The sequence below is a fragment of the Rhipicephalus microplus genome, chromosome X (genome assembly GCF_043290135.1).
Source record: "Rhipicephalus microplus isolate Deutch F79 chromosome X, USDA_Rmic, whole genome shotgun sequence".
Classification (NCBI taxonomy): Eukaryota; Metazoa; Arthropoda; class Arachnida; order Ixodida; family Ixodidae; genus Rhipicephalus; species Rhipicephalus microplus.
In genome coordinates this window covers 454,843,810-454,869,499 of record NC_134710.1, presented here as the reverse complement: position 1 = coordinate 454,869,499, position 25,690 = coordinate 454,843,810, and the positions used below count along the sequence as shown (strand labels likewise).

Here is a 25,690-nt window from a genome sequence, read left to right as displayed (position 1 = left end):
ACCCACCTTTTATTTGCATTGCTTCGCGCTGACTTGACCCCGTGCTACTATCACAATGTCATTCCTGGGCGCTTTTGCAGTGAATAATGTGTGCACACGGAAAAACTTCTCGCTGTGTTTGTCAAGGCTGTGGCATTTTCGGATTTTGGCAGGAATCTCGGCAACGAGCATGGTAAGTTGGCTCGGTGACGGGATTAATGCTGCAGCGATGGTCATACATGTAGTCGCCGGAACAGATCTTGCCGGAGTCAATCACTGCCGCAATTTTCCCGAGGCAGAGATTCCGTTTAATGGTAAAAAATCACACAGTTCCAAGGTCTGATAGGCCACGTTCAAGCATATTAGAGTGTGACTATTCGTACGTGTGCAAAGATATACTTAAGCCAGAGAACAACATTTCTATTGAACCATCGCAAGTTCTGCTAACATCTAAACACACACACGCACACGTGACAGAATATTCGGTTTATACACCAAACTTCGCTTGTATGCGAATGTGCAATACATTGATACATATCTTTACTATGCCCCAACAGCTAAAGGCACTCCAAATAGTTGTCTACTGACAAAGGTGTGACACAGGCAAACGTGCAGGCCAATCACAACCTTAGAAAGACCTACTAACATACTCATCATGTAATTTAAGCTGATTAATAAAGAGTTGGTGGTCATAAACGTAAAGCAGTGTAATGAGAAATGCAGGGTGGGCAGCTGTAGTGAGCACCTGTTTTATTGTTGCCTCGCCATGGTGGTCTAGTGGGGACGCAAGTAATTGCGTCAAATTAAGGAGGTTCGACGCCAGAGCGACACATCTTCTACACTGATGAAACTTCGGTGAACGCAGGGCACACTGTGAGCCGTGGGTTGGTCGACGAGACCATTTAAGTCCGCTGAGCATGCAAAGAAAGGCAACCTGACGACGGGCCCGCCAAACCCCAGTGGTAAGAGAGGTCGCCTCATTATTACTCACTGTGGCAACGAGAACGGTTTCATCACAGCTGCCGGTGAAGTATTTCGAGCCAGGAAGAGAACAGGCGACTATCATGATGAAATGGATGGCGCCCACTACGAAAAGTGGTTTAAAGAAAAACTACTGCCGAATTTGCCACCGCAAAATGCTATTGTGCTTGATAACACACCTTATCATTCTGTGAAGCTTGAAAAGGTGCCCCATATGGGCACGTTGAAAAAAGACATTCAGGCCTGGCTCTCTTTGAAGAGTGTGACCTGGAGCAGTTACATGGTTAAGGCAGAACTGATAAAGTTGGTTCCAAATGTTAGTACGGAGCGTATCTTATTGCATTGCTGCTGATGCTGATCACACTGTCATACGCTTGCCTCCATACCACTGTGAGCTCAACCCGATGGAGCTTGAGTGGAGTGATGTTAAAGTTTATGTTGCAAAAGCCAATACACACTTAAAAATGGAAGGCTTCAATGTTCTTGTTTGGAAAGGCATAGAGCAAGTCACTGCACAAAAATGCGAAAATTACGTGAGCCATGTAATAGAAGTGAATAAGATTGATGAAGAACATGATGAAGATTGATCACATCATTGATGATGTTGTTGATGTCAACCAACGAGTCGTAGTGACCTTGGATGCTGACGTGACGAGCAGCGATAAAAGCAACATAAATGAAGATGATGATCAGCCTCTCGATTGAATGGTTCTTGAGGACAGTTCCAAAAATATTGTGATATCGTGGTCACCTGCTTATCAGACATGTCGCTTGCAATAGCTTTGGCAACTGTCACCGTGGAGCCTTGCACATAACCGTGCAAAAGCCATCACGGTGTTTTACTGCCATTGAATGCCAAAACAGCAACTCTTGAAAACTTACTCGCCCATGTGTCAGGCAATGTGGTCCTCCCTACTTTGAAGCCCATTCTTGTCACCACTGCATTTTTCGTGTGTAGCATAGCACTTCAAATACATCACTCATCTGTGCCCATATGCACCGTTTTCCCACCGACACCATGCCATTGTTGCCTTCGCGGAAATATTTTGAGGACTTTGTCTGCTCTCACTCATGACTGCCGTGCTCTTCACCAGCTACAGCTCCCAGTGTTGTGTGTTGTAATGCCATCAATGCCGTAGTGGAAACTTCGAATGCTGTCTTTATGCGTGCTACACATGCATTCTCCAGAGTTGAAAAGCTAGAGCACAGTTTATGAGAAATGCACACAATATGATTTAGCCTGCTTAATATTAGAACTGTGGGATGGCTGGTTTCAAGCAAGCTGACCACTGCTGTTTTGCCTGCTGTTGTCCTTACAATCACTCTTCTCAGGACTTTCCAGTTTGACTGAAAGGAGCTTGCTTAGGCTGTCAGGAGACAAACAATGAGCAGCGATGACTTTATTGTTAATGCTCTCGACATACGGGATCCATGTATGATGGTAGTGAACTGCAACATGCTGAGGTAATTCCTTAACAATGATGTCCCAGGGCTTGGATGAGAAGGCGACCTTATCACACCAAGAAACTCCCATGTTTTAGATGCGGAGGAGTGCATTGTCACAGTGTTATAAGAGAGCTCTTGCATCGCCTGATCAATGAATAGGAATGGGTTTCGAAAGTATTCGTGCTCCTGGCGTGTTTTACCCCCATAGCATTTCTGCAGCACGTCTACGATTAATAGCGTTTATCACAATATAACTTTGGGGTGTTAAGATGGGTCACCTGTACTACTGAGCACTGAACTAATGTCATGAACGTTTATTTGTCCTATTCTTCCACCCAAGAAAACTGCATAATTAGTATAGCAGAGCCCTTCTTGACTGCATGCAGCTTCAAGTTCCCTTCCATCACGTGCCTCGTGATTCAAGAATAATCAGTCAACAGCTTATGTGTCCATCCACTCGTTGCATCTTGCATCTTGTACTTCGTAATAGCTCATTTCACTGGGCGCTGTCCCTGGACAGTACTGTGGAGTGTTGCAAGGTTCAGTCCTCAAACACCCGCTTGTTTGTATTTTTTAATTGGTGACCTTTCTTCATGTATATGGTCATCTACGCAACTTTTTTTTTATGGCTGCATGCTTGCTGAGCACTATTACCAGAATGAACAAGTTGTGCTTTCATATGGAGGGTGCCTCTTGGGCACAACCTACAAGAAAACAAGATTGTAGCTTCATTACTTGTATTTTTACCATACTTATGAAGAAGCGACCTTAGTGTACAAGTGTGCAAGCTCAATCGAGTTGCTTTTGGATCATGACTGCGTACTTACATCATTTTTCTATTCAGGCAATATTTAAAAGGATTTTGGTCTGTTTTTAATGATCCATACCTTCCATTGCATTGTGTTCATTGCTTGTAAATACATGCCTTGTCAATGTTAAAGTTGCCGTGTTCCACCTTGTGTATCCCTCTGAATGTTGTTGCTTTTACTTAATTTAGTCTGAACTTCATTTCTTCTAATGTAGGCCATCTTCATGCAGTATTGTAGCTGGGGCCTTAAAGCATACATAAATAATAGTGATAACAACATGTTGGCATCACATCGATTCATATTGACATGACCACATGCTGATGTTAGGTGACCCAAGTTGATAGCAGGAGTTGTATAAAAAGAAAGAACAGTGGGCGAAAAGATAACTTGCCACCAGTAGTGACCGAACCTGTGATCTTCGAATAATGCATTTGATGCTCTACCACTAAGCTATGGTGGGGTTCATCTTTCTGTCCACTTTTTTAGGGTTTATATATGTGCATTAAACGCGGGAGCGTCTGTCAGCGCCACTTGTTGCCAAGAGGACAAGTGTGGAACACTTTTTTTTTTCTGCCTGTTTGGTTCACGCAGCACGTGATCCTATTACAAGCTCGCAGCTGACCAATTATCCTTTGCATACTACCTGAAAGTACCAAGTCTGCCAGAATGAGACCCTTGCTATGAATGAGAAAAGAAGTGTGAATTTAAAGGCTCATTTTTTTGTTGTTTGATAGAGACTTTTAGAGGTGAAAACTTTGTAGACGATGCAGATGGTGTGACTGGAGTAATTTTTAGTTGAGAATAAGTAGGATGGCCTCTGAATGCTCATGTTTTTCTGAGCTGGAAGAATAACTGAAGTAATTACCTTACAATGTTGGCACAAATAAACAAAAAGCCTGAAGGTGCAAACATGTATGTACTGGTACACTTGGGGGGCACTAAATATGTGCATTCAATCTTCCATCAACATCTCATTCAATTGAAGGACAGAATGTGCTTTTGTTGAGCTTTACATCTGATGTATAAAGAAGCCTCAGCTATTTAATGCATCCTGTGCCCTTTGTGTATCATAACAGTGGTACCATTGAAAAACTGCATGTATGCAAACACAGGTGTGATAGTGGCTAGGTAATTGGGTGGGGGAGATTTCAGTGATTTGTGGCTTTCCTTGAGGCATACATTGATACACCGCCTGATGTAGGCTATGCACACTTCCCCACAACTAAGCGGAACTTCATGCGCAGTGCCACTACCACAGGGCATGAGTGAACCTTGAGTGTGAAACAGCGAGCAAAAGTGGGACAATGATGTACGACACACAGATATAGCGCTGGCACAGTTTAAATAAGCAGTGCCATTTCAGTGATGTTGCATCTTTGTTATTTTCTATTTATTGCTGGCTAAGCGATAATGAAGAATCACTTGTTATTTGGAGCTGCATCTGTGTTCTACTTTGCTGTCCTATTTTTTTTATGGTGTTTCACACTAGGATGTACAGCAAATGGCTCGCATGCATCAGAAAACCTTGAATTGTGTTTGGTCCGACGGTCAGTGTTCTGGGAATCAAGCATTCCTCTGAATGCTTGATTGTTGAGAAGTTTATATTACGTTAATGAAAGAACATTCTTGTTCTACCTAATAGTCGAGTGATGTAGCCCATTCAGGCACATTGTCCACATATGTGAACACTACTTCTTTGTGCATGTTCACTCAAAAAGTTGCCGTGAAAAAAGAAACACTGAGACGTGATTAATTTAGTTTTTCAAAGGCATTATGGCAAGTTACTTTACGTGTTACATTCTGGAAACGACGCAAAAAATACAATCCTCGTTGGCTCTTAGTGAATACAACCAGTCACAAATCGCACACATACTTCATTTTACTTTTGAATCTTTTTATGAAAAAGTAGGACATGAGTGACTTCACAGTAAACTTAAAATTTGTTATGGATAGGTACAATTGCGATCTTGCAATCTGCAGGTAGGGCTGACGTCGAGAGTGATTTATTTTCTGCAAGTCACTTTTGACTTGCAAAAAGTGACTTGAAGGAAATCAGTCACTTTCGACGTCCGACCTACCTGCATATTGGAAGATCGCAAAAATTGTACGGATCCTTAAGTCAGGAGACTCTAATGTACCATCCAACGACAGACCAATTTCTCTTACCAGCAGAGCATGTAAAATTTTGGAGCACATTGTACTGAAGAACTTAGCCACATATTTCGAAGAAAACATTCTGGTTGATGTTTGACATAGTTTTAGAAGAGGCTTATCGACAGTCACTGAGCTTACAGAGGTGTTTCATGATCTCGCATTAGGTATTAACGACCATAATCAAACAGACGCACCTCTATTAGACTTCAGTAAAGTATTTGACTGTGTGTGTCATACCAAACTAATTGCCAAAATTACTGCTGTGATTGGTGACGGTCTCATCACTGCATAAATGAAGAGCTTTTTATCTGATCGATCCCAATTTGTCATTATCGAAAACATGTTATCTTCTCCTGTGCTGGTGACTTCAGGCATCCCACAGGGCCCAGTAATGTGCCCACTGTTATTCTTTATTTTCATCAATTACATAACATGCATTGATTGTAAAGTTAAACTCTTCGCAGACAATCGTATAATATATCGGGAAATACACAACAGTGAAGACTACGTTATACTCAATAGCCGATTGATGTGGCAGGTGGCAAATGAGCCTTAATACAAAAAAAATTCATTTTTAATTGAGCTTTCATATTGTGTGATGTATTGATTGTAGTTATAAACAAGAACAGTTGTCGACCGGGGCTTATTTTTATCTATGTGACTGCTGTATTCATCTCAGTCGTGCTGTTTCTGTATAAGTAGAAAACAACTCGTCCAATTCCAAGAGCTAAAGTTCTTATTACAGTGGACTTGCACAGCTTACGAGAATAAAGAAGCTTTTGTAGTACTAGGATCGCAAGTAGTCCACCATAGGTGATAATGTGGGCCTAAGGTGGCAAGTGGACATCATTTCCTCGAAGAATTGCTGCATTAAAAATACTTATTTCCTACAGGTTGTGCAGAGCAACTCGCAAACCTTATTTATTTAACGAACACATCTCTACCAAGCCTCACCACTTACCCCCGTATTCTAGAATGTCCCTTCACTCAAAGCTTCACCTTCACTCGAGAAAGCCGATGGGAGCGTCGTCTCTAGGTAGGGAAAGTCACTGCATATCAGCAATAATCTGCTGCGATTTTTGAGCAGTGCAGTGCCTTTTTTCAGCTGAGCAGGGGCGCAGTGCTCAACTCTGTCAAGTGAAGTGTGAAAGTTGAGTCGAGGAGCGTTTGTGAATATGAGGGTCAAGCTTTATGGCACTGCCCACGTGCAAGTGACTGCTCATAATATTTAAATGAAGCCAGCTGTCTCATTGCATCACATAAATCTGCACTATTTAGTATCGCAGTACACACTTTATGCGTATATTATAACACTCAGAACATCTATTGTCAGACAAGTATTTTAAGTGACAAGTGCAGTCGTGACTGCACACAGCACGGCACAATCAGTGTTGCACCGCGTTTCGAGCAGGTCACTTTCATTTTATAGCTGTCTAGCCTAATTACTCAGGATCAATCACAAATGCACCACGCCCCTGTTAACGTCACAGGTAGTGGCACCACACATGCTACCCGTCCGTTATTCGTAGCGTAGCGAACGCATCAGACCTACTTACATATGCGCGATTCTGCACTCCTCTCTCTAAGTGGTTATCAAAAGGAAATGAGAGAAAAGTGTCAACCCGTAATTATTTCTCCTTACGAGGGCACCTCAACAGGTCGGCAGAGAGATGGGGTGGGACAAGGGGAGTGAAAGAGATAGGAAGAAAATGGAGGATGATAGTTAGAAGAGAACCCGCAAAGTAGAGAAGATATAGGAAAGATGGAAACGGTCAGAAGAGATCGAGGACGGGGTGCACTGGTCTGGTGAGAGCTACACAGCACCGGAGATTATGGATGACACACCGATCGGAGAAGGCTACGAGGCACAGTCAATCAAGACGACTCACGGCACCAAGAGTTCACAGACGACAATCTGGTTGGTGAGATCTTCACGGGCAGAAGATCCGGGCTGACACAAAACCGTTCAGCTTGAGTTCCTCGGAACGAATCCTGCTCACCTAGCGACAAATCCGCTGCGTATTAGAATGCAATGTGTGCACAAGTACAGCTGGCTTACGGTTACACCGCGCAGAGAGAGACAAGTAAAGCCCTGGGAATAGAGGCATCATTTCTTATTGAATGCGAGCGACACTTCGCATGCCCTTAGGCATGCATATACGAAATCTGATGAAGCGTGGCGCTTTCATATTCAATTTGGCTAGTGCGGCATTTTCTACTGAAACATGAGCCACTGAAACCTATTCCTCATATGTCTACGTGCAAGCATCTCGAAGACATGCACTTTTATGGTGCTGAGAAGAATATTTAACCGCTTTCACAATTACAGCTCATATCAATGTGCAGTTGCACAGTACCCCGAGACGCCCTTGCCGCTTTTGCTGCAGCGCTCGCCGCTAGCAGACGACAGGGCGCCGAAGGATACACTTAGATGTGCTCGCCCTCCTGATTGGTTGAGAAGGCCGGTAGCTTCCACGGTGCTGCACGAAACTTCTGGAACAGAGTATAGTAAATGACGTGTAAATAAGGTACTGACAATTTTATGGAACAGTGTATGATATGAAGAAAACGAACTAAATTGTGTGCCAGCTTTTTTTTGTTACTTTTTCACTCCTACTCCTCAGTTTTACGAATCTCCCAAGTTTCAATGTTGCGATCTTGGCACATTAGTATTTAAATTCGCTGAGTCTGTTAAAATATTTGACAGGTGCAGTAAATGCTAATATGGCCCTTATCATTGTTTGCTCAGAGGGGTGGTTCCAAATACTACTTTCATTGAAATAGCAGTGCTCATGTTCACACTGCACGGTTTAGGTCATGTTAAATAGTTGATACATATTTTTTCCCAAATGTAAGCCTTCTTTTTTTTGTACTGCTCCAAATTTGGGCTTTCTTGATAAAAAATGCATGTTGTTTTCCTGTAACTTGCTCCAAATCTAGAATTTAGTGCTCCAACAGTAACATTTTGCTGCTCTAAAAATTGCTCCAAATTGTACTTCAGCTACTGCACCCCTATACATTGCAAAATGCAGAACTGATAAAATACTTCAAATTAAGCAGTTCTTTGAAATAACCGAGTTTGAAATAATGAGGCTTTACTGTATGCATGCTACTCCTTAGGTGCATTATATTTTGTTATATTGTCTGTGTACAGCTGGCATTTTTATGCCTTGTGTTTACACGAGGGCTGTCACATCTCCATGTTTGGCTCCATAGTGGACAGCTGGCATGGCTGCTGAAAGGATACATAATTTAAGGTTTACACCTCATTTCCTTTATTGCATGACGATCCTCTCGCAAAGAGAGGCTGCACCCAACACATCTTAAATGCCTCCCTCAAACCTAAAAGATATTTTGCACAATTTTGCATTATTCACCGAGAAACACTTGAGAAGAAAGCAAGAACAATCTCTCCTTGCGTCAAAATGCCACATTTGTTCGCTTACACTTATACCCCTGTTACAGAGATGTCAATGACATTAGGCATTAATGTCATTTTTGTGTCTGCCACATGAGCATAGTGAATGACATTTACACCTAATGACATTTGCTGATTAAATGTGTTCTCCAAACTCATGGAAGCGCAACATGTGTACTCTCGTCAACAGTTGCTTTACAAGAGATCACAAAATCGACATTTCAAAGCAATTGTAAATGATGTTCAGATGTTTATTAAAGGTTGTTTTTAACTTTTCAGCAACTTCTCATAGTGGTACGCAATAGTGGAATCGATTTGTGCAGCTATATTCTCCTTCCCAGACTCTGACTTAATGCTATAGGGCTTCCTGTCAACCATGTTTACATGTGCGCGCTGTCATTTTGGTGTAGCATCGCCATGTTAGACTCGCTAGTGGAAGAATTCGCGCACATGTGCTGCACACCAGTTTAGGGAGAGTGTTTTCAAGCCAGTTTTCTTTTGTTAGGAAGCACCACAGTTCTCTGATGATCGCTGACGAAGTCGAAGCCCCAAGAGCAGCCAAAGTAAATGAACAGACGTGTAGGTGCAGCTCCGAATCCCTTGTCGTCTGTGATATTTTTTTTTCCAATAGCAAGCTTCAGGGGCTTCACTCGATTTTGATGCTTCATTCATAGCAGCTGAAGAGCAATCAACGTTTGTTTACACTAATCATCATTCATCACGGTCGTAAATTCATGAATGTCAATGCTGTGACGGTTATATTGCTGTCTGCAAGTTGTGAGCACCTACTTTTGTTTTGAATATGTACGAGCACTTTTTTCTGCTGATGCTGTATTATCACATCGCAATATATCTTGAACCAGCCGGACAATGTTCCGTAAATTTATTGTGCAATTTGTAACTTTTTGTATTATAGCAGTGTGCTCATAAACGATGACATCAATTACGAATGTCATTTCACACAGCTGTGTAGACCCAGAATGCAAGATCGCAATGACATTCATTTTGAATGTCATTCGCTCGCTGCGAAGAACATTACAGGTGCAGTGCAACAGGGGTATCAGTCATGGTTATCAGTCTTGAGAAATGGCTAGTGGGGACCTTTTTCTTGAAGCAGAGGGCCAATGCAGAAAGCAGCCACAAATTGTCGTTTTTAGTAACACCCCTATCTCTGTCACAGTGCATCATTCTCTTAGCAGCTTGAGAAGTGTATGTAATCAAGGTCTGTTTGACTTGAGTTGAAGTGAGCTCCTCGATGCCTGGTATGAACAGAATAGCGAACATACAAAAATTCGTGATCAGATGGGATTACATTTTGCTCAAGCATTCCACCAGAATATGTTGAAGCAAGCTTCTTGAAGTTAAAGGTCATATCCTATATCTCCTACTCGCAGAATTGCGTTAACATGTTTCGGTCACAGCACTTGGAGCTGTCGTGGCCATCAAAGCTGTGCCAAGTGTACTTTGCACTATAGCCCTGAAGAGAACTGTGTGGAAACTTCTCGCTGTGCAAACTGGATCGAAGAGCATGTATCGGATGTATGGCCTTTTTTTTCTATAAGGTTTTCAGTTTGTGCACGTGGCCATAGGCATATCAGCCGGGGGGGGGGGGGGGGAGGCAAGGGGGCAAGCCCCCCCCCCCCCCTATTTCCGACAATGGTCACTGTCGGCTGCACACTGGGGAAACCAACAACTAATGCAAAATTTTCGTTCACCACTGCAATCACTCAATTATATTGTTATGAGAAAAAAACTATTACGAGGCAAAGGTACAATGTAGTGATGATTTTCCAACATTTCAGCAGTGACAATTTTCCTTGAAGGCTCTTTGCGACGCTTTCCGCCCTGTGCAGTGGCACTGCAGAGCAGGCTAGTACTGAACAGGGGTCCTATTGCATCACTTGTTCATGTTTTTATTCTGCTGCGACTGGCCGATGCAGTTATAAATGGGACCGAACAAGCTTTTTATGGACTCGTCAAAGCATTTGCTGCTTCAGGAAAATAATTTTCTTTCATCAAAAAGGGTTGCCATCACCGCTCCTCTGTCGAAGCTGCTGTGAGCACATGATTGCGACTAATCTTTCTAAATATTTTAGTTTTGCCATACGGGAAGCGCCAAGAAAGGTTTTCACTTTAATCTCGGTTATGATCAGCCTTGCTTATTGCAACTTGGAGTGATGGAGGCAGCTTGCAAAGCGGCGACGAATAAAGCAGTGGACTCGAGCTCTGTGGGAAGCTGAAATATGTCGAGAGAAATTCTCAAAATGCATTTGGTTCCTCAAAGTGTGCTTCACAGTTAAACACTGAATTTTTCATGAGCTGTTTTCAGTCATTGAAAATTTCCTTCAATAATAAAATATTTACTGTTGAGGAGGCCGCCATCAACACATTTGTATTCATGCGGAAAGTTGTGAGTTAATGCATAACACGTACATGTTGGCGCATCGAATTTTATCTATATATATATATATATATATATATATATATATATATATATATATATATATATATATATATATATATATATATATATATATATATATATATATATAATAACTTCACATGCTACGTGACACCACACAGGCTCATAAAAGGTTGTTCCACACTCGCTGCCATGGCTACAAGTGGCACTGACTGACACTCCCACATTTAAGTTTACATATAAACCCAATAAAATGGCTTGGGTGATAGCCGCCGTGATAGCTCAGTGGTTAGAGCATCGAATGTGTTATTCGAAGGTCGTAGGTTGGATTCCTGCGCACGGCAAGTTACTTTTTCACCCATTTTTCTTTCTTCTTATTTACATTACATTGGTACTAATGACTTCCCCTATATTCCTTGGCATTATTGTCTGTTAAATCTCATTAATATTGTGTCAAAACACGGAAAAACGAGCTCTTAGGTATACACTTCTTTCCTTTATATATATATATATATATATATGAAATCTAACAGACAGTAATGCCAAGGAAAGTATAGGGGAGGTTATTAGACCGTATTGTAAGGTAAATGTGAAGAAAGAAAAAAGGGTGAAAAGATAACTTGCCGTGGGAAGGAATAGGTGTGCGTATATATATATATATATACACACACATACCGGCTGACGAGTGCGGGGTAGGTTAGCCTCCCCACTCGCGAAAGAGTTGGTACGCCACTGCACGTGGCACACGAGTGGGTAATGCCTCAAAGGTTTCCAGCAGCCTCATGTACAACACAAGGGGTACAGGCAGCAGTGCCATTCGCTTGCTCTGTGGAAGCAGCCTGTGCTTCTTCACCACCATAGGGCATAAGAGTCTCTGGGTCTGTAGGCCGAAGTCCTTCCGTTGTAGCATAGAGCCCTAAAATTCCAGCACCTGTGCGTGTAACCAATATGCGCACATCCAGTGCCTCTGCTTAGGCAGTGGACTTCACATCATGCCCAGGCAGTGGACTTGACATCATTACGATTCGCTCGCTTTACGTATCTCTTGACATTACTGCCTACACAAGCACGAATTTCAGTTCATAACATATGGATTGCCAAGACCATATCTCTTTACTTCACTATTTCAGTGCACACAACAGCCTATTAAAGCAACTTTTATAGTGATGCAATGCACTCGGCTGTTTGAGAACTGTCTCTTTTTTGGCTAGTGCATGTCAGTTGAAAAGGAATAAGTTTGCTTAATAGTCTTGTCAAAAAAACTTATTCCTCCAGATATCTTAGCAATGTCTCTGCCACCTATTTCCCTGCTTTGAACAGGGATTTTATTAGAATCCCTTGTGGAAGCAATAATTTTTTCATGCTACTGAAAGCACATAAAAGGAAAATAAATCTCTACCACACGCTCAACAGTGGAAGGTTGACGTAGCAGATTGGGAGAAGTTCCAAAGCCTTAGTAGTATTTCGTGCACTGACGTCTTCCCAGGGAGTTTATTCTACTATTCAGAATTTTACCACTTTCATAACTGATGCCACTTTGAAATCTAGTTCTCACTTAAGTTGTGTGGCATAGAAATGTCGTGTCCTTTGGTGTAGCGAGTGCTGTAACGCTGTAAAAAGCAGAACAAAGAGTGGGACAGCTCTGAAATGCCCCACTTTGGAAAATCTGAATCACTTTTAAACTGATAATACCCCAAGGCAGGGAAACGGGCCAGCAAGCTGGAAGAAAAAAGTGGGCAGAAGAATTTAACTGCTATAAGCTCATGCACAGACGAGGCTAAAGTGGGCAATAAGGTTGATAAGTGGAGAGGGAGACAAGGGTATTCACTTTCTTTAGTAAGCGCACAGGTCAGTCGCTTGCAAGACCAAATGAATTTCCTGGGTAAACACGTTGAACATATGTCGAGGTCATCACTATGCCGTAAATCATTTTGAAGATACAAAACAAAGATAGGAGCACAAAATTAGATGAAGATCTGCTAAATACGAGGCTGGCAAGCAATCATTGCGAATAGCTGAGCTGCAGGCTGTGGTGGCCAACTATACCATTTGCGCACACCATTTTACTACATTCCTATTTCTCTGCACCTTGCTGCAGCCATTGAAGTGGAGCTTGGATCATCTGTGCCCAAGTTCTTCACCATTTCCCTTTTTACGCAGGAGTGAAGCGTTTATGAACCTCAAAGTATTCTTGGTCTAGCACCAATGATACCAACAACTTTTCCTCATTATTAGAGACATCCTCATATCTTGTTCCTTTCACCAATGCACTTTTTCTTCCTATGTTCAGCCTAACTTAATTATCGGTGTCGCTGTGTGTGCATTTGACTTTCACTCTTGACTGTTCGGTATTTTGTGAGAAAGTGGTAATAACATGTAGCCAAATGTTTTTGCTAACCACTGTGTATCATAAGCCAGTTGCACTGACCATATGGCTGGCTGCTGCTTGAAGCACCACATGCTGTAGATGACATTTTGGCGTACAAGAGCTTCTTTGATACTCAAAAAAAATTCTTTTAATGCACATTTCAATTGCACTGCACAAATTTTCCTTGGTATGCCAACTACCGCATTAAGCCAAAGTGTGCCTGTATGTATTGTGGCAAAGCATTTCGATGGCGTATATGCCGTTGTCATGCATGATCAGTGTTCAGTGCTGTGTGAACAGTTGCGCTTGCATAAGAACGGCTCATGGTGCAATTATTTGGGCACTTCATAGTTATTATTTTCTGAATACTCATGAGCCGCATCAAATTACGGCAATGCTTGAATGCATTTGTGCAATCACACGAAAAGTTGTCGTTCATAGTGGCTTTCTTTTTCTCCCAAAGTGTATTTTGTGTGGTTCGAACCTGCTCTAACAAGCACTTTCAGAGTTTCAAACCTTTGTCTGAACACAATACCTTCCACTGCAAATATGGTGGTTTAGTGGCTAAGATACTCGGCTGCTCACCTGCAGGTTGTGGGATCAAATCCCAGCTGCGGCAGCTGATCGAGGTGAAAACGCTGTAGGCCCGTGTGCTCAGATTTGGATGCACGTGAAAGAACCTCAGGTGGTTGAAATTTCCGGAGCCCTCCACTATGGCGTCTCATAATTATATGGTGGTTTTGGGACATTAAACCCCACATATAAATCAAAATCATCAATGTAAGCCAAATTGAGGCTCTTTATTCATTTCTTCCTCTTTGTTCTTTGACCCATTTTTTTCTATCTTTTCATCAGTCTCCCGCCCATAGGAGCGCAGTCATATGGTTCCTTTCAATGCTCGTTCTCCTAGTGTGAACTAGATAACCAAGCGGTTACGATGCTCGCTTTCGGACTATGAGGGCTCGAGTCCCACTTCACCAAGAAATTTTACATCGCACATGTAGTGAGCTGGGCCATTTGGTATGGATCCATGGTAATGAGAGCGAAAAAGAAGACAGTGCACATAGGAGGGTATGCCAAGAACAAGGCCTTTTTTTAAATAATCTTTTTAATCAGAAAAAAAAAAAAAGCTTACATATAGCACGTAGCAGTGCGGTGCATGCGCAAAGAAAAATTTCAGTCCCTTTTTTCGCTCATAAACCAAAGCACACTCATGGCGCGCATACTTCAACTCGTCCCAAGATCCGAAATTTTGTAATAATTGAGTATAGGCGGCACCTGACTGGTACATCCTTACGGCAGTTGGGAGATGTGCACAGCTTCCACAATTCACATGCTTTTTTCATTCCGTGTTTGTACATGATGGATGTCGAACACAAATACTAGCTAACATACTAAAAAAAAAAACTTCATGGGCCTAACTGTTAGTGTAAAATTCAAACGATAATTTGGACCTTTACTTTTATAATAAATAATCAATCAATGATGACAAAGGGAATGGCAATAGAGTTTTTAAAGAATAATTTATCTCTTCAAACATCTTCAATATTGCCCTTTAGTGTCTCTTTAAACAGCTCTTGTGTTGAAAATGTACCATTTATTGATAGGAAAGGGGAGTTACCATAGCAGAATTGTTGTGTGTACTTGCAGATGGTTGATGTGGACACTTTTGTCAACCACCCATGGATCTTTCGGGATTCGTTCACCAAAGACCGTCTGGTTGTTCGTCACAAGGAGGTCTTCCAGCCTCCCGAAACGTCCCGTTGTGGCCCTGATGGGCAACCCCAGTACATTCGCAAAGTGGTTCTCATCACCCTGCCAGGTCAGTGACGAGGTCCTTGGCATTTTGAGTGTACTAGTGGGTTCTTGGTACAGAGAACTATGTGTGCTACATTTACTCACATAATTTGCGCAACCCTAACATTTTCCCAGGTTTTCAGTGTGGAAGAGGAAATGCCTGCCTTAGATGGCAGCCATCAGTCCTTGTGGTCTAGGGGCATCCTTGGCTTGCCGAAGGACTTGGGAGTTGCACTTCAGAGTCTGGGCTTAGCAATGCGGTCTCCCACTGTTCTCCATTAATACATATAATTTTGCCCTTTCGCTCTGTCACAAGCCCACAGTATATGATCCCGGCAGGCTCGCCAACTAATGTCACCAATTCTATCACAGGAGTGCTTGCAAAAGATGGATTTGAGAGAGAGACGTGGGAGAGACGGGCTTGTGGCAAGACAAGCGCTCTTTACCCCACCAAAGAAAAACAATGACAACAGAAGAAGAACATCTAAAGTGAAAGCGAAACACTCATGAGTACACAAAATTACTCTAGTAACACAATAACACTCCAAACTTATAAATATCTTAATAACGTCTTTGTAAATGTCAAGTCCCGAGTTGTGCCGTTACTTACGTGCGCTGTTACCTATTTTAGTAGGTGCCTCAGAATCGTTATGAGTGTAAAACCCTCGTTTTAAACGTCTGTTCATAGGTTGTGACCCTTCATATTCTCGGTAGTGTATCGAAGCCGCATGCGGTTAGTTTGACAACAACAAGAGCCTGTCTGTCCGCTATTCTCAACACTTTGCGGAAAAGTGGACCAAGCTTCGGCCAGTGTCGGGGTGGGCTGTAAATGTTAAGCACAAATAGGCTGCCCTGTCTTAGAAGAAGGGATTGTTTCTATCAGGATGTGGTCTGTGCAGTGCATTACTGGTATCAAGCTCCACATCCATGAGGTTCATGTGTGTTATAGTCATGACAGCCCCTTTCTTGCCAGAAGCAGTACACGATTTGTGCCGGTCCTTCCCCCCCCCCCCCCCCCGTCACTAGCGCATCGCTGCAGATTTTTCAGTTTTCTACGACAGCTGCGGCTATTACACTGCCAAATCCTTTACTTATTATGTGGTGCCATGTTGGTTAATAGGATTCTTTCTCCCCTGTCACTTTGAACTTTTCTACTGTGAATGGTCTGCTATACGGTTTGCATTTAATCGGCCCTGCACTAGCCCTTCGCGCGCTGTTACAATTGCTGTTACATTTAGCTCGAGTTCGTCAAGTTGTTTTTTCACCTCTGCGTACATGTTAGTAATTTGCTGTTTTAGTCCATTGAACATTTCCTTAAACAATCCCTTAACCTTGCTGATTGAGAAGTTGCTGGTTTTCTCCACTTTTTCTTGCGGCCTGATTTTAAGTGGCGGTTACTTCCCGCTCATTTGTGTGGGAACAGATGCCAGAGCTCGATTAGGCATTGGCATTTCGCCAACAGAGCGTGTTAGCGGTCGTCCCCATGGTCCTGTGCTGCTGATGCTTCCTATGTTCTTCTTTGAGTTGTTTAATTCTCTCTGTAAGCATAACTTTTTCTCGTGTGATCTATTCTATCATGTTTCTATTCTGCGACATTTCTTGTACTAAAGCAAACCCCCATAACATGAGTCGGGGAAGCAGTGCTAGAGACCGCGCTAGCAAAACTCATACGACTGCTGCCGCCGCCGCCCTTTCTATTAGCTCTCAAATTCGGCCTCGGCTATGATCTCGACCTTGTTTTGGACAGGCACCACGCTCGAAACCTGGCCAGTTCATGGAAACTGAGGCACTCTGTGAAACTCAAAGCTTAAAAAGTCACTCCTTCGGCTGACTACAGTGAACAGCTAGACAAGGTGTGAAAAAAAAATATATATATATATATATATATATATATATATATATATATATATATATATATATATAGATATCAGTGCATAACTATTGCTTATTAGTGCAAACGCAAAGGGATACCCTGACCAAAAGAACACAAAGTTTACTAACGTTTCAGCACCCTATGCGATAGCCTTGTTCACAATTAAGGCTGTAAGAAAGGCACAGCGTACTTAAGGGGCACTGAGGAGCAAAACGATTTTTCGGGCATTGACTAAGTACAATTTCACAATCCTGAAAACACCACTTTTAGCGTGACACAACTTTTGGTAAGCGAGAAAGCATGCGAAGAGAAAATGGGGGTGGATATGCCACATTCAGATCCCCGCACCAAGCACCATGACGTCATAAATTTTGAAGCCGTCAGGTGGGTTCTACATTGCTGTTTTTGGGCAGAGGTCATCTACATTGTAATCTGTAGCTGCCATAGGTCCTAGCATGCGAAGTTTCTAAAAATTTCCTCGAGCCGGTGTCGTGGAAATACAAAAACTGCATTTTGAAAATTTCTAAAGTCACGCGCAGAGATTTCAGCGCAAAATTCAAAAATGAAACTTCAATCTTTCTCCTTACGACAGTCAAACAGCAGGCATTAGAGTTCTCGAAGTTCAGTTCATCAATCTAAATCAAGTTATTGTTTCTCTGTAGTGTCCCTGTAAGTGGGCCTAAGTACATGACATGAGCACTGCTAGAAGTGTCCTATCACTTCTGTCCTTTTTTTGTCAGAGGCAGTCAATTTGGTGGCCTATAAATTCCACATGTTCAGCAAGGGCATTCGTGACTGCATGTTGTTTCGTGACATCATATTCGTATTGGTCAAGTGTTTTTTTGAAATCACCGTTTTACTGGTTGTCACAATCATAGCAACCTAAGGCATAAACAACATCGGGAAAATTTCGGAGAAGCGCAATCTCCTTACACGCTACCCCAGTTTTCATTTCAGGTGTCTGAGGACTTTCATTGTGCTCCAAGCTTCAGAGCCCAGAGAAATAATTAACACCAAATTCATGTGCTCGTCATGAAAGAAAAAAAAACAGAAAATTTTGCAGTTCGGCTTTGTTATAGCGACATCGTCGTTGGTCATTTCAAAGGCAAGGTGCACAGGATGCACGAATAGTAGTTCTTTTTTGCTGAAAAGTGCTTATTCTTGAGGCTTGTTTCAGCACAAAGGCCTTGAAGCAATATCTCCCATCGCTGTGCGCAACACAGGAACACTTGCTTTGGAGCACTTCCTGCCAGTGCATGGATTGCCTTTAAGTGTGTCGGTGTTAAACACTAGCATCTAGAAAAAAAAAAAAAAAGCAGGCAGGCAGTTTCATCGCAGTTGTGTGTTTCGGCATATTGTTTCAACATGGTGCGCACATTCATTTGCAGCAGTTCTTGCCTCGTGTCCGCATGCAACAATGCTGCCTGCTCCATCGAAAATAGCTGAGCTCATCATTGAATTCCAGCCTGAAGCAGGCCTTAAGTTCTTTTTTCCAGGAATAAAAGTGAATCTCTTTTTCTTTGTGACTAGTATGGGCCCACTGATGGGCGCATTCTGTTTACATAAACCGTCTGTGTTGTGCGTCCTCAATGTTGGCATACAAAGCGTCGCCAACCCTTATACAGGGAAAGCTGTTATGAGATTACAAGTCGGGTCACATGCCACTGTAGTTGTCCACCGCCGCCGCAGGTGTCCATAACCACATCACACGAAATTAGAAAAAAAATCTAGCGCCAATGACACAGTAGGGCTCGAACCCGGGTCCGCTAGGTGCCAGCCCAGTATTCTACCACTGAGCAAACGCCGATGCTTGGGACTTGTTGGCAAACTGGCATTAGGCAGGCTTGATGTCGAGAAAGAAATTGCGTTAATACGACTTATAAACCGTTTTAAAACAGCGAAAGAACAACCAGTCGTCGCACAATGCGAATAGCGTAATGAGTGGGTCGTCCAATGCTCCAAACCATTACAAAAGCTTATTCTTAATCACCTATTAACTGTGGTGCATACCCAGTTCAGGAATAATTCCTCATCGTCGTCAGGCACTGCATGAACAATTGGCACAAAATTTGTTGCGTTTAGCGGATACCACATTTTTCAGAAGAATGACGAAAAATAGCATAGTGAATGCCGGCCTACTACCAAAAAAATTTTATTAATAATGCCGTAGTGGGTACCAAGCAAGTGTCCTTGCAGCAGTTATGCAATGAGTGTTTAGACAAGGCTCTGACCGGCTACTCATCTAGCTTTAGCTGTGACTGTGCTGTGTCTTACGCAGAGGCTTGGTGTTTTTTTCACCATCATCGATATCATCAACTGTTCAAGACCATGCTTGAAGGGATCGCTCATTCTGTGGACATGCAGAGAGTATTGTGAACTTTGTTGCTTCATTTCCAGGGACACAGCATTGCACTCGGTCAGTGCCATCTTCAACAAGCTGACCTTTTCAACTGCCTCTGACTCCATGCATGTTGTCATATGAGGGCACAAGCAGTGCTATCCCTGCACTGTTGTGTTCATGCAATGCTCTGTAACCAGGTGATGCAGCCAACATTGGGTTGACTGACTGGAAGCAGTCATTTTTAAGTGCTAAGTGGGAATATTTTGTTCTCAGCGGTTTTTGCAACCAACACGCTTGAAAAATTGGGGGCTAGGATGAACTCGTATAAATCAAGCCCCCATCTTTGCACTGTGCAAAAGTACAGTGAGTGTCATGCTCAGCTTGGGAAACTCTGTCCAAGAAGCAGTACGTTGCATTTGACATGCAATCGAAAACATATTATTATTCATGCTTTTCCTTGTCGTAGCCTTAATGTGCAAGTTCATACTGTCAAGTGAACTCATTGTTATGACTGATGCAGAATTATGTGTGATATCATTATAAGTGAACTGCACTGTAAAGTGGCTGCAACAGCTAGCAGTATCAACACATTTTAGTTTCTAAATTTATGTCCTTGAAGTTTTGTTTGTACGACCTTTGACATAAAACATTTTAAGCTCGAGTCGTTTATGTTGTTTCATTCCCCTGCACGGATAGGCACCTGTCATGGAAATTTTTTTGGCAAATTTAGCCTCGAATAGATTTCAGTAAGGTTGGGCTTGCGTGCTCGTCTAACTCTGCAGCACCTGGTGATTCGATCTTTAATGTGATGCAATATAGTGGTACTCACACAAAATTATGTGGCCAAGATAGTTTGTGTGATCAATTCCCGTGAAAATGCGTATATCGTCTGCAAAATATCAATAGCAGACATGGCTTGGAAGGTATTTTGCAGGGCTTTTGTAGTTTGCATGCTCGATTAAGCACAGTGACCCACGGTGATCACAGTACTTTTCTCACGTCACCACGATGCAGTCAATACAGCAAGTTATGATGATGTCATAACTGGCAATTTTCTTTTTGCCCTTTTGCTCTAGCAGACGGATGCTCACGAGACAGCTGTTCACTGCTGCTCAATGGTTGCTCCCGAGTCTGTGGCCGTGGCGCATGTGTTGAAGTTTTGTGTTTGGCGACACTGCTGTCTCGTTTCCTGTTTTAATGGACTTCTTGATGTGTGCCGTGTGGAAGTGCATCACAGTGTGGCAAGCTGACACAGTCGAATATCGCACATGCTTGCTGGTGATAGCGGCACCCCATTTGTGAAGCTGTTTTATGCCGAAACTGAGACTGATTGGTAACGAGGAGTCTGTGATTAATTATTCATTGTTCACTGCAGCAAACAATGTGCTTTGTTATGACTAACAGATCTGCAGCGACACATTTAACCAAAAGAACGCGAGGCTGAAATTTTTGTGCAGGCACCCCTTTAAATGGGCCCTCCAACACTCTTGAAGCACCTATTTTTAATTTGTGTTTTGCATAGAGTGATGGCTGGGGATAATTTTAGCATATGTCTAAGCACTGATATTAAATGACTCAGTATTTTAAACACGCAATAAGGTTGCGAAATCTCTGCCAACCGCATCAGGATGTAGTTGCACTTGCTAGAAATCATGTGAGCAGAACTTATGGCGGATGTGGGCAAGCTTATGATTGGAATAATTTAATGTTAAAACCGATCATAGCTTGGCATCAAAAGTGAGACTACTAACGTGTAACATTTTTCTTTTTTGTGCTTTTTTATTGATCTCCAAAGAGATGTAGTATCAACCAAAAAAACGTCGCAACAACTACAAAGCACTACAGAGGCACGACAGAGGGGCGCATCCATACGAAAGGGGTAGGCGAAAAACTTTATTGAAACAGAGGAGTTTGGAGTATGCAGGCTCTCAGGCCCCCAAACTGCGCTGAAGTGTTCATTTTATGGTGGTCTATGTCTCCATGATGCTGGCAGCCCGGTCGGCAGCTATTGGCTGCTCACCAGGTCCTCTTAACGCTTTTCTCGCTCTTCCCCCTTGCTTCTGTGCATTCGCGAGCGGCCTCTTTCCATGTGTGTGGTAAGCTCTAGATTGTTGCTGAAAGGGTGCAAGCAGTCTCCTTCGTTGAACTGATGTCACTGCACCATCGTAGTTCGTCAGGTGGCTGACCGAACGATGCGTGAAGGGTCAACAGCATTCAATCGCCGTGGTCCTTTTGTAAATTTTTTATCAAAATGAGAGTGAGAGAGTGACATGGAAGTTGTAAAGAACAGCAGAAAATATGTTGCTTCGAAACAGCAGTGCCCACTCACATTTCAACGAGTCAGGTGTCAGGCACCACGTTTGTTACCATGGCAATGTTGTCTACAATACATTAGAAAGAACAAGCAACTATGGCGTGCGAGCTTCCCCTGAGTAGGAGTTTCTAGCTGATTTCATTTGGGGGAGCCCTCCACTGTCGCAGGGCTAAACAGGGCCAGTGAAATGCGGTCAGGTGAACTCGCGAAAATTGAGTTGAGGGTAGGCATTTTTCTTTTTGTATTTTAAATTTTCTCCATGAAATAACTTTGAAATGTGTGATATTATTGGTGCGATTCTTGCTGCACTAACCTCTCTGATCTTCAGTATACGTAAGCCTGGAATAGAAACTTAGGGGTTGAATAGTGTTGGAGGACTCTTTTAAGTGACGGTTCTGGCTCCCTAGGATTTTTGCCAGTTTCATGTCACAGAAAGAGAAGTTTGTAAGGTCCCTGACGAACGTGTTTGTCTTTTTTCTCCTTTGCACAGTTGCCAGGCTGCTTGTGCCTGCCACCAGCTTGAAATGTTTTTTTTTGCGACTCTTTTTCATCTTGGGCAGAAGCTCTTTGTCACTCTCATGCACAAAAAAAACATTGCTTTTTTTTGTCACAACATTGACATAAGACAGCCTTTACTTGTAAAGCAAGCTCATAATAATTCAATATCTCATACTCTTGGTCAAGTTGAACTTGATTTGAATTTTCGTTTGGCCCGCTAAGTTTCTGTTGCATATTAAAAGTTCTTAATTGAAACTGCATCATTCAGGGAATCCTTAATATTGACTGCCTTTGTTCCTTCTAGGTGAACGTCTCCATTTATATATATTTAAAGGCCAACTCTGGCGATTTTTCGAGCTTAATGGATCTCAATAAATATCGCTGGGTACGTTCCTTTGCACATTTTTGTCATTTAAGCCAAATTACAGGCTTGAGAGATGCGTTGATTGTTTGAAATTGAATTTAAAGAGTGCCTCGAAAATCTCATCTCGCTTTCCAGAATTATTGGCAACACTGTCTGTGTGACGTCACATTTTGCATGTAAACAGAAGTGATGCAGCCAATGGCATCGCTACTTTGGCCGCTACAGCGTTTATTGTGCAAGGTGACAGTGGCAGTGTTTGGCACTGGTATAGCACGGGAAAGCTTTCTTCCTTCCTCTGTGGTGTTTGGCCGGCACTTCGCTGGTTTGGCCTTCACACTTTTCATACTCTGCACCGGCGGGACCAGTATGCGGCCCCTGGTTCTTACCAAATGGTACGTCAAACGCAGACAGGGTGCCCGGTTGGGTTTCGGTTTCGGTATTAGACCTTTTTGCTTATTAAAAATTATTTTCGAATTTCCTGAGTACGTATTTCAGCTATTGGGGTCGTAACAACAGTATCTCAGTAAGATAGAAACACCATTACCTTGACATGGTCGAAAAATCGCCCAAGTTGGCCTTTAGCATCAAAAGTAAAAATAAAAAATAAAGGAAATTGCCTACCTGAACTTAAAGCGGTCAATGCCAAAAGCAGGTAAAAAAAATTGAAACAGCGGGAATGCTTATGATAATATACCATTTCTACTTTTCTTGATAAGTTTTTGAGAGTCATATTTTTTGCTTGCATCTGCTAATTAAAACCAAATTCTTGGGTCTCCTTGGGTTTGAATTATTACGTTAAAAAAAATGTGCAGTGACATTATAGAATGTTTTTTGATCACGTTGTTCTTCCTTTCTGGATGCAGTGTGCTCTCTGAAGGAAATCTGTTTTCAACAAATAAGGCAATCTATCACGTCACCCGAGGCCATCTTTGAGACGGGCATCCCAAGCTCGCTGATGTGGGATTACCTCCTCTTCCTTCAGCGGGATTGAAGCATGTGCCTGTCAAGTTCAGCAACAGACCATCTTGGAGTTACTGTATATGCTACCTTTAGGTAGCAGAGTTGCGCCACTGATAGAACTCACCGCGCGCGCCCCCCATTCGTGAAGCGTGCTCACGTGCGCGAAAAATCGTTCATATTAGGAGAAGCTAACTTTACGCCCGCGCGGGTGCTTGCGACACCGCACCACTGGTGTCACCACCGCTGCTGCCAGGCTGGTGAGGCAATCCTGCTGAGTGCGGAAGTACTTGTGTTGGCGTTGTAATTGGGTCTCGTCTTGTCCGTTTTTAGTGGACGTCAGTGTTAGTGGTGTGTGTGGGGCGCAGTGCCGTGACAGTGCTGCATAGTTGCCACAAGACCGGATTCCACAGCTACGTGTACATATGCAGAAAATTTTCGTTTGCTTGCGTTATTTGTAAAACACGGAGGGATATAGTTCCAGTGATTGTTTTATCAAGCCAACTGCTTAATCGTTCCAAGGGGTCAAAAACTATGCGAGACGAGGGATTTGCAGATCTTAAGTTGTCACGAATCGTGTACACGAATCTCAACAAAGTCAAAGTGTTCTTGTTTGCTATTTAAAACAAAAATATCGTCCTATGGTGACATTATTTATTTAGGTGTTCTTTTTTTTTTTTTTTTTCAAAGTGAAAGTCATTGCGCCAGAAACGAAGTATTGATTGATTCGGGGGTTTAACGTCCCGAAACCACCATATAATTATGAGATATGCCATAGTGGAGGGCCCAGGAAATTTTGACCACCTGGGTTTCTTGAACATGCACCCAAACTGAGCACACGGACCTACAGCATTTTCGCCTCCATCGAAAACACAGCCGCCACAGCCGGGATTCGATCCTGCGACCTGTGGGTCAGTAGCCGAATACCTTAGCCACTAGACCACAGCAGCAAGGCAGCGACGAGTTTTGAAGGAGCAAGAAAACGTACGGAGCCACTGGGCTGCGTTGGCTCCTACATTTAGAAGGGGCGACTTTTCTATGTGACATGAATGTCTCAGCGGGCAAGATGGCAGACCTATGCACAACTCTGCTACCTAAAGGTAGCATATACAGTAACTCTAGACCATCTAGTCACCTGCAGTCACCAAGTGGCCTGTATACGAACACTGGCAGCAGTATGTATGTTGGAATCCAAGTGAAGACTAGTGAGGAAAGGACAAGCAGCTGGGATGTCCAAGTGACAGAAGAGTGATACTCAGCATAATGCTACGGCCAAGGTAGCTGGTGTGATGTAAGTGAGGACGGACAAATTTATTGTTTCCATATTTTCCTCTATGTGGGCTGTGTCTTGCAGTGAACTGGTTAGCTTTGGCACAGTCGTTCCAAGTGCGTGCAATCTGAAGACAAGCTGGTGTTGTGAACTGTGTGCTGAAGTAAAAAGCATTTCTTGTATGGGTGATCACCAATTGCTTAGCATCACAAAGTGATGCGAAAGCTGTGTAGGGACATTATAGCATACCTGCCAACTCTCCCAAATGGTTCGGGAAACTCTCAAGTTTTACCTAATCTCCCGATTGTACAAATGCCATCAGGAATCTCCCGAAAAGTGGCCGCTACAGCAGAGGCATTTTTTTTTAGCAGCACGCGTATGTCAGTCTTTTCTGCTGCATAAAATGGGGTGCCGCAGAAGAAGACTCGCCAGTACACATCTAGTTCAATGTAGAGTACTTCTAACCATGTACCACACATCTGGGTAAAGGTCGGTGCCCTCAAGACACACTCACCACCATAGCAAAAGAAGGCAAAGGAAAAGGTACCACAACCTTTGCGTCTGCCTTGGTTCACGCATTTCATACACCAGGTCGCCGCCGCCTGCCTAGGTGCCGATCGTGTTTGGTACATGGTTGGGAATGTTGCGTGTTTCCCAGTTTTGTTGGAAGGTCGGTGGTGGTGTCAGAAGCTAAGAAGA

The 25,690-nt window shown here is 42.9% G+C and overlaps 1 protein-coding gene across 1 annotated transcript in view; it reads left to right on the top strand.

Annotated features, from left to right (window-relative positions):
- Positions 1–25,173, top strand: part of Vhl (von Hippel-Lindau protein) — a 31,350-nt gene extending 6,177 nt beyond the window's left edge. Inside the window, exons 3-4 of the mRNA XM_037413116.2 lie at positions 15,228–15,399; positions 23,628–25,173. Of these exons, the coding sequence (XP_037269013.1) occupies positions 15,228–15,399; positions 23,628–23,755 (300 nt within the window). The 3' untranslated portion in view covers positions 23,756–25,173. The remainder of the gene's footprint in view (positions 1–15,227; positions 15,400–23,627) is intronic.
- Positions 25,174–25,690: the final 517 nt, after the last annotated feature.